Here is a 16,896-nt window from a genome sequence, read left to right on the forward strand (position 1 = left end):
CAGGGCATTACCATGGCATAGCTGAGGCGGGCTGGCCTCACTGGGGAGAGCGCTGAAGAGTTGTTACATACACCCATACAAGCAGGGCATTAACATGGCATAGCTGAGACGGGCTGGCCTCACTGGGGAGAGCGCTGAAGAGTTGTTACATACACCCATACAAGCAGGGCATTAACATGGTATAGCTGAGACGGGCTGGCCTCACTGGGGAGAGCGCTGAAGAGTTGTTACATACACCCATACAAGCAGGGCATTAACATGGCATAGCTGAGGCGGGCTGGCCTCACTGGGGAGAGCACTGAAGAGTTGTTACATACATCCATACAAGCAGGGCATTAACACGGCATAGCTGAGACGGGCTGGCCTCACTGGGGAGAGCGCTGAAGAGTTGTTACATACACCCATACAAGCAGGGCATTAACACGGCATAGCTGAGACGGGCTGGCCTCACTGGGGAGAGCGCTGAAGAGTTGTTACATACACCCATACAAGCAGGGCATTAACATGGCATAGCTGAGGCGGGCTGGCCTCACTGGGGAGAGCACTGAAGAGTTGTTACATACATCCATACAAGCAGGGCATTAACACGGCATAGCTGAGGCAGGCTGGCCTCACTGGGGAGAGCACTGAAGAGTTGTTACATACATCCATACAAGCAGGGCATTAACACGGCATAGCTGAGGCAGGCTGGCCTCACTGGGGAGAGCACTGAAGAGTTGTTACATACATCCATACAAGCAGGGCATTAACACGGCATAGCTGAGACGGGCTGGCCTCACTGGAGAGAGCGCTGAAGAGTTGTTACATACACCCATACAAGCAGGGCATTAGCATGGCAAAGCTGAGGCGGGCTGGCCTCACTGGGGAGAGCGCTGAAGAGTTGTTACATACACCCATACAAGCAGGGCATTAACACGGCATAGCTGAGGCGGGCTGGCCTCACTGGGGAGAGCGCTGAAGAGTTGTTACATACATCCATACAAGCAGGGCATTAACACGGCATAACAGAGGCGGGCTGGCCTCACTGGGGAGAGCACTGAAGAGTTGTTACATACATCCATACAAGCAGGGCATTAACACGGCATAGCTGAGGCGGGCTGGCCTCACTGGGGAGAGCGCTGAAGAGTTGTTACATACACCCATACAAGCAGGGCATTAACACGGCATAGCTGAGGCGGGCTGGCCTCACTGGGGAGAGCGCTGAAGAGTTACAGGCGTATTCAAGGCAGGTGGTTGCAGGGACGCGTCCCGATGTCCTTGTATTCCTTCTTCGTGGATCATTTCCAAGAGACTCTCTTCCTGCCGGCCCTGCTGTGATACACCTCCTGGCTCCCTCCTCACCCGTGCATGGGATCACCCTTGTAAATGTTCACAAGTCCCAGATCTGTTCTTCCAGGTGGCTAGGGGTGTTTGAAGGGTCATCATGGCTCTGCCTAATGAGGCATCATCCTTTTAGTTCGCCTTTCTGGTCTGCTATGGACCTGCTAATGAACGAGAGGTAACTGGTAAGAAGTTTGATAACCACAAACCTTCTCATGAACCAATGTCCACAACCAACATACAGCATCAGTAAAAAAAACAAAGCCACCCCAGCCTAATGTCTGCAGCATGATGCAAGGCCTAGGGTGTTTTCTATCATGCTATTGGCTGGCGAAGCCTCTCAAAATTCCATGTTTGCCTCTCCTCTCATACCACCTCTTAATCTTCCTCTCACCTGATCATAAGCATCTCAGAATGCAACACCTAAATTCTAGTGTTCGTATCCTGTCCTCAAGTCAGGACAGAATGTCTGACTTTTCGTGAGCCTCCAAGCCGATCAAGTGCATTCCACCAAAACTGAACATTTCTGGCATCTCTTACTGATTCTGAAATCAAGCCATACATGTTAGCGAGATGCACTGTTAAAATCCTGAACACTTTCCCATTCACTACAGGCCTTGCACTGAAAGTTCCTCACTTCAAGAAAGAGCTAAAAAGACATGTTCATGCTGCACTTAGCGTCATGGACACCTAAGCCATTGCACGTGTGCACAAATGTCATGCTTTGAGTGCAAATCCAGATTTGTTAAGTCACAGTCACATAAAACATTACCTTTGTTTAGTGTGATTTTATTTGGAAGTAAATCTGCTCTGCTGGTCTGAAGTGAACATTCCAGTGCATGTGTGACCCGGATAGTTTGTCCACATCCACGGACCTGTGAGTATTCACAAGCGTTTTCTCTCAATAGAAAGGGTCTTTCTTGTTGGGGGAAGAAGTAAATCTGAGTGCGTGAAGAGTAGGAGAAGGGGGTTGGCTACAGTTTTGAATATTTACCCCATGGGACAGTATTAAAAGTGCAGTTGTATTATTCAAGATATTGCCCGCGCTGAGCTCTACTCCACATACATTCCACCTGCAGAATGCCCTCACATGAAAGTACATGATCATTCAACGAAGGTTTTCAGGACTGCTCATGGGAATCGCCGACTGTTGCGGCTTCCAAGGCGCACTCCTGGAAATCCTAGAGAATTCCAAAATGCACACCTAAATGTAGTGGTCAACCTGTAAGCATGGATTTTTGAATTCCTTTGTCAGTTATTCCCTTTCTATCTTCATGTGCTGCATCGAGAAACAACTTTAACAACGACAAAAGAATAGTCTCTAATTATTTTTTTAAATGGCTATAGAAAGGCTGCAGTTTTTTCATCTCATTTAATCCCCTTAAAGCCTATGAAGGAAACAGTCTTCGTTTTCCCTTCTTAAAAGCGAGGTTTTAATGGTTCGGTCCAGCAGAGCGAGATGTTTAGTCCGATCATGCTGTGTTTATCACTGTTACTTTCTTTTGCACAATCACTGCACTGTTTTAATGTGAGAACATGGGCATTCCACGTAGTTACAACCTTTTCCAACTAATTTTGAACCGATCTTAGGTAAAAGGAACAAGCTCCGGGTGTACTACCTGTCATGGCTGCGGAACAAGATTCTTCACAATGACCCGGAAGTGGAGAAGAAGCAGGGCTGGACCACGGTGGGGGACATGGAAGGCTGCGTGCACTACAGAGTTGGTAAGAATGCTTGGTGCTAGATATGTTGTGAGGACGCGCGCCGCGTGCGTGCTCAGCAGTTCCGTACCACCTTTACAAACAGGGTAGAGGGCAGTTGTTTGCAAGAACAGCACTGTGTACATAGACGTACCCACAACTTAACCAACTAGATCAGTTAGGGGCTCCCTGGTACCGGTTTATATCCCGCCGAGTGCACCAAGGACTCAAAGTTTATCTGGTTTCATGCGAGTTTGGCACAAACTTGTGCGACCACCAGGGTTTGGTCTGTGCCCACCTTCCATACTCTTTATATCCTGTTCAGCGTTTACACCTAACTAGCCCTCTGAATTCTTTCCAGTAGGAGAAGAAAGTGAAATAAGTTATTATGTATCCGTTTGAAGGGTCCACAGCAGCACCATTAAGGCTTCGATAGCCAGGAGCCGCGTACTCTGGTGGAGACCACGAGAGCGCTGTCAGCGTCTGAAGGGACCTAGGGGGGCTGCACAGAAGCGGCAATCTGCCTCCCCAGGCAGCCTGCGTCCCCTTCTGATGAGGAGAGGCTGGCAGATCCCTTAACCAGTGGATGAGTGGGTTTAGTGCTTATTTTAGGGTTTGTTAAGGCATGCCTGCGCGTGAATCCTTTGGAACTGTGATGTCCTGAGAGACCAGGAGGGCAGCCCCATGTACCTGAGTAGAATATGGATCATCGGTAGAAGTAAGACTTGTTACCCTTCGCCCAACGGAGTCTGCAGTTTTATAAGCACTGAAACAAATCCCTGTTTAGGGCGCCTATCCTCACCACAAGGTCTTTGATAAACCATCTTGATGTTATGAAATTCTACTTTTGGGCCTTTTAGAAAGTAATTCTGCTGAATTTGTTTATTCAACAAATATGCCCTTTTTAATCTTGGAACCTGTGAGGTGTGCTGAAGGGCTCAGTATGTCTTGGTACCCTTTATGGGAATTTGAGTGGCATGCAGTGCCCAACAAATGCACCTAGAAATAAAAACATTAACACAACCCCTCACCATGCAAGTAGTGTGTGGCTCCAGATCTCCGAGGTTTAGTAGTCATTCTTATAGCCGAGACCTTTGAAACGCAAACATTTTATTCAATCTAAATTTATGTATATTAAGTGTTTGTCACATGTGCTGCCGAGAGTCATGTGCTCTGCGTGCTCCCACCATCTAGCGTAGGGCACTGATGTTTGCCAGTTCTTTTTCTTCAAAGAAGTATTTAGTCACAAGCTGCCTCATGGCCCTTCTCTACGCACACAATGTACCAAGTCGAAGGCTCCTCCATCTTAGGTTGTTCTTTCCACCTTCAGGGACGAATGTTCCTTCTGAGCCCCAGGATCTCTGAGTAACCACCAGATGCCGTTCGCAGGCATTGGAAGCGGCAGCTGCGAGCCTCTCTTCACTGCCTTGACTTGGGTCAGAGCACTTTGCTGTGCTCCAATAGTATGAGAATGGCTGCGGAGATGGAAAACCCACCGATGGAAAACCCACCCTTCCAACTCTGCCCAAGGTGTAATGGGGAATTCATGTGTTCGGCTCATCATTGAGTGTGTATCCTGGACTGCTCTGGACCACGAAGAACCCTCTTGATCCGCCTGCGAGCTATTCAAGAACAAAAAGACAATTCGATGCAGAAGAGCGTTACAAAATGTGCAACTGGACCTATAACCAGAGTAGCTGCTTGACACAGTGGACTCAAGTAAAAGGCCTTGAAAGGATTCGGACACTTGGACAGGTTCTTTATAGACCAAGGCCCATCTCCTTAGAAGGCTCATATATGCAGGAGAAGCAACACTCCAACAGCAGCTGCAAGACATTCGAAAAGGCGCCATGAGCACTCCCATACCAGCACCTGCAGCAGAAGACTGACCCTCCAGGGTTCAACTTGAGAACACGGAAGCAAAGCACCAACCCCAAGGAAGGGCCTGGATACCCGCACCGGTGATTACCCACACTCTACAAATTATTTTATTTAACAACTAAAACACAGTCCAGGCATACAATCTGGCATGGTATGACAGGACATAGCAGTACACATGTTATGTTATGTTATTTTAATTTATTCAGCGCACAGCTACTCGGAAGTGTCCCGGCGCTATAGACCGCTGGGGAACCCGTCCTGGCTATCCCTGTGAGATGGTCCCTTTCTGGGTATCTCCAAGGTGAAACCAGGCATCCCCGGCGTCTGTGGGGGGCCGTTGTAGAAATGAGGCAAGCTTAATGCCCAGAGTTGCCGAGTGTGTTCCAGGTTAGAGTAGGTACCGAGGTGAGAATTATCGAGTCCGTTTTGACCCTGGTCCACGACCCTGCCGCATCGGGAATTGAACCCTGGTCCCTGGCCGATTCTCTGCATACGGGTCTGCCGCCTCTAACCAGTGAGCCACACCTCTCTACATGTTGAAAATATAAGTTGGGTTACAGTACAATCGGACTTCATAAATATGTTCCATCAGTAAAACCATAGAAAGTGTTGGGAATCAATAAAATGAGTTGCAACATAGCCACAGATCTCAATGAAACGTCACCTGCTTCCATAAGCAGCGTACGATATATAGAAATGTGTTAACAGGCGCTATACCTAGATAAGTACGTTCCCTCCCTCCGGTTCCCCAGTTTCTTTTCCCACTAAATACTGCTGGTACAGTCCCCAAAAGGTCTGTTCTGGGGAGGAAGTAATTCGCTGTATATGTCGGATTGCGTGTTACAATACAGCATATCGGTGTTCCAATATTTGATATTCGGTTTATGACCTTAAGCCCACCGCATAGTAACGTGGCATTTTGCAAGCAACAGCCCAATCGCTACTAGTTTCCTAGCACTTTTTTCAACCCCGGTATCATAGCCCAGCAGTGCAAGCAACGGGTCAGGGTCAAGGGAGAGCCTGTAATCTCATTTAAGGTATGGAAAATCTTACCCCAATATTCCAGGATTTCCGGGCAGTAGCACGCCGTGTGTATAACCCCGGCGTCTTGCGCGTGACAGCTAGTACACTCTGCCATATTGCGAAGTCCCTTCCGATACAGTCTCGCTGGTATATAATACACTCTATTAATATATTTAAACTGAATTTGGCGATGGCGATGTCGACTATTCAAGGAGACTTGTTTGTCACTTCGCAACAATACTGCCGGCATTTATCATCGACCAAGGTCCCCTGCCCTTCCAGACGTGCCTTCATCAAGTGTGGCCTCCTGGACTCCTGCGCAGAGCCATATATTCTCGTTACCAGTTTAGCAGGGGTGGGATTAAGTATTAAATAGGAAAGCGCGAGCATCTCTGGCGGCCCCTGCATATCTTCCCTAATAGGTCTCATATGCGTGTCGCGCTCTATAGTTCTGATATCGAGTTAGAGTCAAAGGTTGTTGACCCGCCGTGAAGACCGCCTCTCAACGACAGACCTATTGTCTGTAGTGCACGGGCGACATCTCTTTCTCTCCCGGCACAGAACCATGAGCACCATTCAAGCTGCACATGTGGGAAATACAACAAGGCGCCCAACTGCGGCTCCAGGAGGTTTCTCCATGCATGTACCATGGAACTGAAAGAGTCATGGGTGCCATGACTCTGCACCGGGCAACCAAAGAGCGCCTAAGGAAGTGTATCAGGGTCAGCAGCATCCCTCTCAATATGCAGATGTGGTCATTCCTTAGGGCCATGTAGCCGATAATGTGCGTGAGCTCTGCGCTGCTCTGTAATAAAGCTCTAGGGAGGCGTGTTGAGTCCACCCATATTACAGGGCAAAGTACAAATATTCCACTTAACCACCGGCTGCTTCCCTGCCCAGGCTACCTTAATCCTCAAAGAACGGAGGGCAGCAAATATAGAAAGCGGAAGGAGCACTGGGATATTTTGAAATAAAAACAGAAATCTGGGAAGCACAATCATCTTCATGATAGAGATGCGCCCAATCAAGGATAGGGGTAACTTTATCCAGCGAGCTACGTCGTTCTCAAGTTTGTGATTAGCCTTCCCATAATTATCCACTAGCACTCTATCTGGGTCACTGTGCATTTGGATGCCTACGTAGCGCACCGAGTCTGTTGACCACCGCAGAGGAAAGTCTAGCTGAACGGGAGTCATAGTTGGAGTCAAAGGGAAAATAATGGACGATAATTCCACAAAACGAACAAATTCATAAAGCACTGGCATTAGACACCTCTCCGGGTCACGGACATAAAGCAATGTATCGTCTACATATGCTGACACAATGAGGCGCTAGCCTGGGAAGTGCAATCCCCTCTGTCCGTGGTATTCCCTCAAGGCGCACGCCAGGGACTCAGCCATTAATGCATATAGAAGGGGTGACAATCGGCACCCCTGTCGAGTCCCCTTAGTGATCATGATTGGGGGGGTGACAATATCGTATCATAGCGTTTTGAGCTCCCTAGCCTTGCGGAGTGCTGCATCCCGATCCCTGTAATTCAATCAGCGCGCTATAATGGGCCGTGGACAAGCCACGGGATAGGTCTAGGGGCATGGGAGCGAAATGCGCGCTCTACTACAAAAATGTCTGAAAAAATCTCTGACCAGTAGTGGAGCCAGCAGTTGTTCAACATAGAGTTCCATATTGGGCATGTTGGTGGGCTGCGCCACTCCCACTATCCTTATATTATGGCGCCTTGAGCGCACTTCCAAATCTTCGGCTTTGACTTGCAGCAAGTGAAGCAATTTGTCCATTATAGTGTGAGAAAGAGACCCTGCATTAACCGTATCCTCTGCTTCAGAGACCCTTTTCTCCACCTTATCTAGCCTTTCTGTGTGTTTATCCAATCTTTCAGTCATCCTGTCCATACGGAAGGAAAGGGCAACGATTTTCCAATCTATTTTTGTCAAGCTGCACTGCATCGCCGCAAGGATCTGTTTTAAATCAGAGTCCACTGGAAGGTCATTGGACTGTGAGCCAGATTGTGGCTCCTGTTGTCTGGAAGTTTTGCGTGGTTCAAATTGCAGTTTGGACTGCGCTTTTTCGGTTCTGCCCATATTGAGTTATCTCCAAGTGTGCCTAAGTAGACCAGCAGCTCTGCTGCAAATCAGATATAGATCCATTCTTCTTCTTTCTATAATACTGCAAAACTGCGCAAAGAGCTCTGTAGTACAACGCCAGCTATGGCCCCCTCAATGGGTTGACTTGAAAGTACAATTATCCTCTCACATACAGCTATGGTAATGGCTGGGGAGATCACCTCGTGTAGATCATGTCTTGCGACACCTGGATGTATAGACTTTTCAAGGCCTAGCACTGGCCTATGCAATCTCTGGACATCCCACTTATTTCCCAGTCTGTCCTATATGAGGATCACACAAGACAAATTGAATGTGCAGCTTAGTGTGGACCCTGGTCACCTTGAGATCTGCGTTTCCTAACGGGGAGGTTTTGGCGCTGCAAACTGTCCAAATATTCCCCGTGAGGGGGACTCAACAGTGTCCCAGCCCAGTGCATCCTGCCGCCCTCCGAGGGCCGTTCGCTGCACCACGCTAGCACATCACTTTCAAGGCAAGGCCCAAGGCTGACGCCCTCTGTAGTTCAGGCTGGGCGTGCACAAGTATCAGTCCCTGCCACTCGGTAATCAGACAGCGTGCACGACTGCCGGCTTCAAGGATCCCTGGTTACTCAGTCATGGTGCTCAGGAGAGATCAACGACTCTGTAGTATCACAGAGAAGGATCGTACGGATTTTTGTGCCGTACTCTCAAAGCTCCATTAGATTGCGGCCATCTTGGAGTAAGGCAAGCTCCACTCCTCACACTCTACAAATTCACACATCATAACAAATGAGTTAAGGATCGAGCCCTGAGATGCAACCAGAGAGACTCCGACACCCAGCCCTGGATGCGGTCCCCAAGATTCCTTGGCGCCAAAAGCTGGCCTCAGCTCCCGACAGGCTTCGAGGGAAGGACTACAGCCACCAAACCGAGAAGTCACCAGCCACGCCTTGGGGCACTGAGCCGCCCCCTTGGTGCTGAAATTGGCACGGAGGTCGACGCTGAAAAAGCCTTTTATGCCGAGTTCAGCTTCATGCGAGTTCTTTGTACCCATGGACCTGCAAGAAAACCTAGCTGTAAAGCAAAGGAGGCTTTATATCCATCCATTTGGAATCAAAAATCCTGGCCCATCCTCTAATGCCACAACAGCAAAATCCCACTTCCTGGAAGAAAAGGAAATTTGCTTTCAAGAAGGCTTGAGCGATACCCCATACTTAAGAAGCTCAAATAAATAGGGCCTGCTCCAGAGTCTCAGCCAAGACAGTCTCAGAAGCAACAGCCTCCACCAGACCCCCTCCGCCTCAGTGAGCAGAGCGTTCCCCCTCACGACAGGGCTCTCCCCATACTCTCTGACTCCAAAGCCCTATTAGCTTATATTTCGTTTTGTATTGTATAGAGGTTTGTTAAGGAAAATGTTGGTTACTCTTTAGTTATCTGAATGCCACCACCCCAGGGGGGTGATCTACAGGAAGACTATGCTGATGAAACCCAGGACGATCCTGGCTTGGAGCCTTACCCTGTTCGGTCATCGCCCTCTGATGACCCCACATCATATCATCTGCCCTTCAGCGGCAGCTGCACACCATCAAGCCAAACTTCACTTGATGGAAGAAGCGCATAACTTGATCATTGAAACTCCATCCAAGGCAAAATGCTTTTGTCCAGTTGCTGCCTGTCCTTCGAAGCATGACTCTGTGTGCGGCAGAAGATTTTAGGGAACCAGTGACGGGCAGGGTCTACACCCCCAGATTAGAGAAAAATGCCTAGAGGACCTCACTTTCTCCTACGTGCCTCCTCACTCTGGCAGTACTGACGGCTCTAAACGGAGCTTTTGTGCAGGGCACAGGGACACTGCCTCCAGACAGGAAATTGGCGCCACCGGGACATGTGTGGCATTTGGGGCTGCCGCACAATGGTGAATCACCAACTCTGTGGGTTTCCTCTTCAGGTACAATAGGTACCATTGGCAGGAGATAGAACAACTGGTGAAGCATCTTCTGGAAGTGTGATAGTGAGTTGGCGCAGGAGGGTTAGATGATCTGCAACATCTAATGTGCCTTACATGCAGCACTCAATCAACCTAGAGCACCATCGACTGCTGAGGGAGGAAGTAAGAGCTCTTTTTAACAATGGAACCATCACATCCATACCTCCACAACAGCAGGGCTGATAGTGTACACGCTGTATTTCCTCATCCCCAGAAAGAACATGGACCATTGGCGTGTCATCTGTCTCCGACCTCTCAGTCAATGTATCCTTTTGAATCACTTCCAAATTACAACTCTGCATGATGTCACCTCTCTGTTCTGTGCAGGAGACCACATTGCAACCCTCAACCTAAAGTAGGCCTTCTCCCACACCCAGTTATCCAGCGCATCACTGATAACTATGGTTTGTGGTAAGTGGCCAGCACTATGCATTCAAGGTGCTGTCCTTTGGGGTCACAACAACACCGTGTCTTCAAAAATGTGCTGGCTGCGGTGGCAGTCTATCTCTGACACAGTGCCATCCATGTGTTTTCATATGTCTCTGACTGACTGACAAAGAGCGGCAACGAACAGCAATGCGAAGTGCGTACCTAGGTACCAGTGTCGGTACTACTTAGGCTAGGGTTCAAAGTGAACGTCAGAAAGTCCCGTCTCATACCACAGCAAGTTCAGCTGTTCCTAGGAGTGGTGTTAAACTCAATCTCAGGACAAGCCTGCTCAAACTGAGAAAGGGGGATGCACTTCACCAGCTGGTGTCTTTTTTGACAACGCATCCATTACCACTAAGAACGCTAATGCTAATGGAAGTATTGGGCATGTTGGCCTCGTGCATGGCCAGTGTCCACTTGTGTGACTCCATATTCAGCCTTTACTGGACCATCTGGTCAGGTGTTGGTCACAAGCAGTGGGTCGGTTGAAAGATTTAGTGTTGGTCAAAGCCTAAAATCAGCACAGCGTGGTGGAACTACAAGAATTTGTCATAAGGCAGGCCTTTTCTGGACCCACACCTGCAGGTGAAGATTACCACAGACAGCTCCCTCATGGGACAGGGCGCTCACCTAAACTACATGATTGTTCAGTTTACCTGGACCCAAGAGCAAAGACATTACCACATCAATGTCCTGGAACTGAGCACAATTAGATTGTTGCTCTGAGTGTTGTACATACTCATTCAAAGCCAAATCGTCCTGATGAAGAAGACCGATATGGCTGTCGTGTATTCCATTCAAAAACAGGCACGGACTTGCTCACCTCAGCTGTCAACTTCAGCTCAAAAGATCTTGCACTGGGCCATTTGTAAACAGATACATCTCCTTGCACAGTATGTGCTGGGGGGTGGAAAATAATTTTGCAGATCTCTTAAGCAGAATGTATAAACAAGTACACAAGCAGGAGATGAACCCCCAAATACATAGTAAATCCAATGGTGCGGGGTGCACCCACCGTTGACTTGTCCACCACTGCAGGCACTGCGAAATGCCCAAGCGTCGCCTCCAGGTACCCACACAGTCAGTCCATGGGTAATGCACTGTAGATGAGTTGGTCAGGGATATTTTCCTACAGTTTTCCTCCTCTACCGTATCCATATGTGGTGATTAAGCCCTAGCAATTGTCAGTCAGTCTCATTCTAACAACACCAACATGGGCAAGACAGCCCAGATTGTCAGCACTCCTGTCAATACATCCACACAAGAAGCTCCGGCTCTGGGTTCATCTTCTAACTCAGCATCAGGAATAGTTCAGACATACAAATCTCAGGGAAATGGACGTCGAGATATGGAGCCTGAGGTCATAGAGTCTGGGTATCTCAAATCACCTATATAATGTGTGCAAATCCAATGGGAGACAAACAAGCCTGCTACGCGGGAGTACTGCAGAGTGATTGCAAAAACACACCGCTGATGTAGGTTTTAGTGCAAAGCAGAGTTAGCGTAAATTCATCCAGCAGCAAAAACTGCCTATGTGCAAAACAAAGAACCTGCTTCTCTGATCAAAATACCTGTCATTGAGGCATTCTTGTATTGCTTAAAGAGAGTATCCCGTCCTATGCAGAACCTCAACCTGCTACCTACCCAACTTTGGGGCCCTCCTTTGAGTCACGTCACTCTTAATACCTTTCATGGTACCTTCATGGTCTATTTGTGATCACTCAATCAATCAATCAGGGGTTGTAAAGCGCGTACTCACCCATGAGGGTCTCAAGGCGCTGGGGGGGTGGGGCTGCTGAGCCGGCTGGTGTGGAGGTTCAGTCGAAGAGCCAGGTCCTGAGGTTCTTTCTGAAATGGGTCAACGTCGCAGATTGCCTGAGGTGGAGGGTTAGGGTGCTCCAGGTCTCGGCGGTGAGGTTGGCAAAGGATCTTTCTCCAGTTCTGGTCTTGTGGATTCTTGAGACTGAGTTGTCTGGCAGGTGTGTGGAAAGTGAGGCAGTGGTTCAGATATTCTGGTCATACGGCATGGAGGGCTTTGTACGCATGTTTGAGAAGCTTGCAGGTGATTCTCTTGTTTATAGGGAGCCAGTCGAGTTGTCGGAGGTGTTGTCATGTGGCCACGGCGGGGTATGTCGAGGATCAGCCTTATGGTTCTTAATCTAGGCAGGCCAGGAAGGTGGCTTTGAAGTGCACTCTATTGAATGTCGATACCAGATGGTTGCTAGTACACCCTGCCACCAGGAGTCATCCCAAGCTGAGGGGGTGGATCCCAGGATGAGCGCTTCGGTCTTGTCCAAATTGAGCTTAAGACAGCTGTCTTGCATCCAGGTTGCAACTGCCTTCATACCGTTGTGAAAGTTGATTCTGGTGGCTGTGGGTTAGTTGGTGAGGTAGATGATCTGCTGGGTGTCGTCGCGTAGGAGGCGATGTTGAGTCCATGGCTTCCGACGATGGCTGCAAGGGGAGCCATGTAGACATTGAAGAAGGTGGGGCTCAGCGAGGAGCCCTGGGGCACTCCGCAGCTGATCTCTGAGAGGAGGTTGTCTGACTCGCTGTGTTCGGCTGATCACGAAGGCAAGGAAGCAGTCCAGTGCCTTGTCGCGGATGCCAGCGTCGCAAGTCTTGCGATTAGGGTGCGGTGGGAGAAGTTGTAGAAGGCAGCCGATAGGTCCAGTAGGATGAGGGCTGTGGTTTTACCCCGCTCTAGGAGGTAGCGGATGTCGTCCGTGGCAGCGAAGAGTGCAGTCAGTTCTGTGGTTGCTTTGGAAGTCTGATTGGGAGGAGTGCAGGACGTGGTTCTCTTCGAAGAACTCCGAGAGTTGGGCGTTGATGGCATTCTCGATGACCTTGGCTGGGAAAGGGAGGAGGGAGATGGGTCTGAAGTTCATGAGGTCTGTTAGGTCAGCAGACGGTTTCTACAGCAGGGCGTTGATCTTGGCGTGTTTCCATTCGTCTGGGAAGGTGGCGGTTTCGATGGAGCAGTTGATCACTTCTGTTAGGAGAGTTAATGAATTGGAGGCGCTAATAGTGGAAGAACCTCGCCCCTGATGACACCACTCTCAAGTTCAAATGGGTAGAGTCGTCCTAAGATCCAATCTTTGTTTCCTTACAGAGGTGGTTTCCCTTGCAATGTTAACCAAAGTATGGAGTTAACAAGTTTCTTTCCACGCCCAGAGTCCGTGGCGAAGAGAGCACTATACACTTTACCCATTAACAGCCCCAATGTTTTACTGTGACAAAACAGAGTCCATATGCCAGATAAATCAGCACCTTGTCCGTTTTGACAACACCACACCTGGGAAATCCCATTTTAAAGCCGGGGTGAGCGAAGTGTATAGACAAATGTGTATGCACTGTGCAAAAGCAAAACATCCTCGGTCTTGGGTGCCAAAGGCGCACTTCACCAGTAAAAAGGGGCTACGATTGCTTTCTTAGGTAACATACCTTCCGATGGCACTTGCAAAGCAGCTACCTTGTCAACACCGCACACCTTTACCAAACCATATGTGTGGATACTCCAGTCCGTCAAGAGGCTCCGGTTGTTTTTTGTATCTGCTTCATCTCCTTGCTGACCACTGCGGGGGTGGGAGGTGGCAGTGCTTTATGAGCTAAGCAGAGCATGTGATCTACAACAGCACGTTACAAATAGAAATGTAACTTAGCCTGTAACTATCCGTTTGCTGTAGATTTGCATACGCCCACCTGCCTCACCGAAAGTGGGCCAATGCACTAGAGGCGGTTTTTTCAATTGCATAATGCACCAATAGACACAAACTTTCTGTTACACTTTTCTACAAAGAACTGTTTGGTATCTTGGTGTCTTGTGACCCCTTCTTTTGTCCACAGTGCACCTTCGAAAAAACACAATCTAAGATGGGGAAACAGTGGTGTATTGGGGATGAGCGGAGGGGTCAGGATGCACTTTGCAACCAAACATGTCTTTGAAGAAAAGCATCTTTCAAACGTCTGCGCCCAACAATAAATGGTGTGCGGACGTGAATCTACAGCACCACAATCTTTACACCGATAGTTACAGAGTAAGTAGCCTTTCCTTATCAAAACTCCTTAGTATAGAAAACAAAATATAAAATGATCTGAATAAACGTTTAGAACCTTCAAGCATTCCTCAAGTCTGGCTGCAGATGAATTTGACAAGGTTGAAATGAATTTGGCAACACAATATTTGCAAGATCTTGTTCTGGGTTAGGACTCTGTAGGTAGCCAGTTTTGTAGGTCTGGCCTAGAGACAGATTTAACTGTTTCACTGGCCTCAGGCAATTAAAAGAAATCACAAATATAAAATGCATCCACAGAGGGGCTTTGGGTTAGCCCTCCTCATCCTTTGGTCTATTCACCTGTCATTCACATGTTGCTTCCTTTAACCCCACTTCTGCCATTGGCTCTTGCACTGGGAGTGATTGCCTTGTGCTTCTGCATTTGTGAACATCCACATTCAGTGCCAGGGCTGGTGGGCTTGTGCTTTACTTTGACAGTGTTTGTTCTTTATATTTGTAGCCTTTTCAAATCTGTTCTGGTCATCTTTTTGTGTTTAATCAATGGCGTCATGTTACAGCAATTCAAAGCCAATTGTACCTTTTTTGTGGCGCTAAGAATCATATTTTCTTGTGATGTACATTAAACCTAAAATGTGTTTCTCTACCTGCTGTGAGTGCACCTGCTCTGAGGTACCTGTACTATTCTGTCAAAATTATATCTGATGGTTAATTAAAAAAAACAATTGCAAGCCTATCAAGGCCACGTTTAGGAGGCAGCAAGGGCTGTCTTTTAATTTTGCGACATATGCTAACAGTAAGAAAATACCCATCACACTCATTCTAATGGTAGACCTGTTTGCGTTGCCAATGCTTATTTTCAACAGTGAGTGACATTTAATCTAACGTGTATCATTTGAGATATTTAAACAGAAATATTCCGAATTCTTTACAAGTGTTAAAATGTTGGAGTTTTTAAACTTGCCAGTTTTACAATCATACAGTGACAGTAAAGTCACCAAACATTTGTTTATGTGTTTGTCTTAGTAAAATATGAACGCATCAAGTTTCTTGTGATTGCTTTGAAGAATTCCGTGGAGGTCTACGCTTGGGCGCCCAAGCCTTATCACAAGTTCATGGCGTTTAAGGTAACCTGCTCTTCTGATCTTTATGATTGGGTGTCCTGGTGTGAAACGGAAGAGTGCAATAGAGCCTGGGATTGGGAGTCAGACCTGTTCCCCGATGGTTCATTCCTTTTCACCAGCTTTGGTCTGTTCATTTATTTATTTACTTTGCTTGAAATATTCCCCAACGTCTGGCTAGCAGCCCTCAGTAGTCACTACCACTGCTAACACAGCAGTATATGAGTACAGCAACTAATATTGGAAATAATCATAGGCTACGAGCAGCCCATCTGAAGTTCAGCCGCCTAACAGGTGGATGGGCTCAGAGCTGAAACTGTCCTCTGAGGCACCACCTGCGAGATTTTGAATTTTCAGTAGTTAATCTATAACCCCCTTCTGCAGAAGGTGCGTCTTTCTCTTCTTTTGTGGTTGAATGTCGGATCTGGAGTCCTCTCTTTTTTCTTGAGCTTTGCAGAGTCCTCCAAGAAGGAAAGTCTCTTCAACCCCTGTGCTGGCTGTGGGCATGAATGGTTTTTGTGGCTGATCCTCAGAGTGATTGCTTTATCTTCACAAAGAAGAACAATCGCAAAGAATTGCTCATTATGAACGGAACTGGCTTCTTTTGGCACTTGAAATACTTTCTCCTGGTGGTTAGTCTCTTAAAACCGCTCTCCCAGAATCAAAAAATTGCAATGTTGATCCTGATATCTCTGTGGATCTGGTGAAGCCATCATCTTTTGCTTTTGAAGGGCCCTCTCGTTCTGAATGCAAGGGCCAGACTTCTTTCACAGGTGACACGCCCTCAGGGGAAAGATCTTGAAAAGCAGTTATGAATCTTCTAAGGTTACTCTGAAGAAGAGCCACAAATCCTAAGCTGTGACATCTCCAGATAAAGCTGTTCACATTCTCCATACGCAGACACCACTATCGTTGAAGAAATAGTAATTGTGGTCCGCTCCACCTTCAACCATGACCAAGACCCTGTTGACGAGCTGTCTGCGGACAATGACATCACCATCAACACCAACACTGGGAGTACTGGCAAAGATAACGACGACGGAGCAACCACCAACGATCGTGCCTATGACAGTGAACTCGCTGATTAAGAAAAAGTCAACACTTATTAGGATCGGTCTCTGACTAGTGCTATCCAGGTTTTGGGGGGAATGCTGGTGGTGGGGGCGGTTTCGCCTCACAATATGACGATGAGGAATTTTATATGGACCTACAACAGGGCAGTGGGCTGGATAATTCCCCTGAAAGTGGATTGGTCTTTCCTCCTGGTCCTTCCACGGGAGAGTCTGCCTCATTTGCGATGGAAATTAGGTGAGCAGCTGAGGT

At 47.9% G+C, this 16,896-nt stretch overlaps 1 protein-coding gene across 8 annotated transcripts in view; it reads left to right on the forward strand.

Moving 5' to 3' along the window:
• The window catches only part of MINK1 (misshapen like kinase 1), a 965,829-nt gene that overhangs the window by 896,958 nt on the left and 51,975 nt on the right, over nt 1–16,896 (forward strand). For all 8 annotated transcript variants that reach the window (XM_085637899.1, XM_085637895.1, XM_085637897.1 and 5 more), the window contains 2 exons: nt 2,911–3,045; nt 15,479–15,579. In XM_085637899.1, the coding sequence (XP_085494025.1) occupies nt 2,911–3,045; nt 15,479–15,579 (236 nt within the window). The remainder of the gene's footprint in view (nt 1–2,910; nt 3,046–15,478; nt 15,580–16,896) is intronic.

This window comes from Triturus cristatus, chromosome 12 (genome assembly GCF_964204655.1).
Source record: "Triturus cristatus chromosome 12, aTriCri1.1, whole genome shotgun sequence".
Taxonomy (NCBI): Eukaryota; Metazoa; Chordata; class Amphibia; order Caudata; family Salamandridae; genus Triturus; species Triturus cristatus.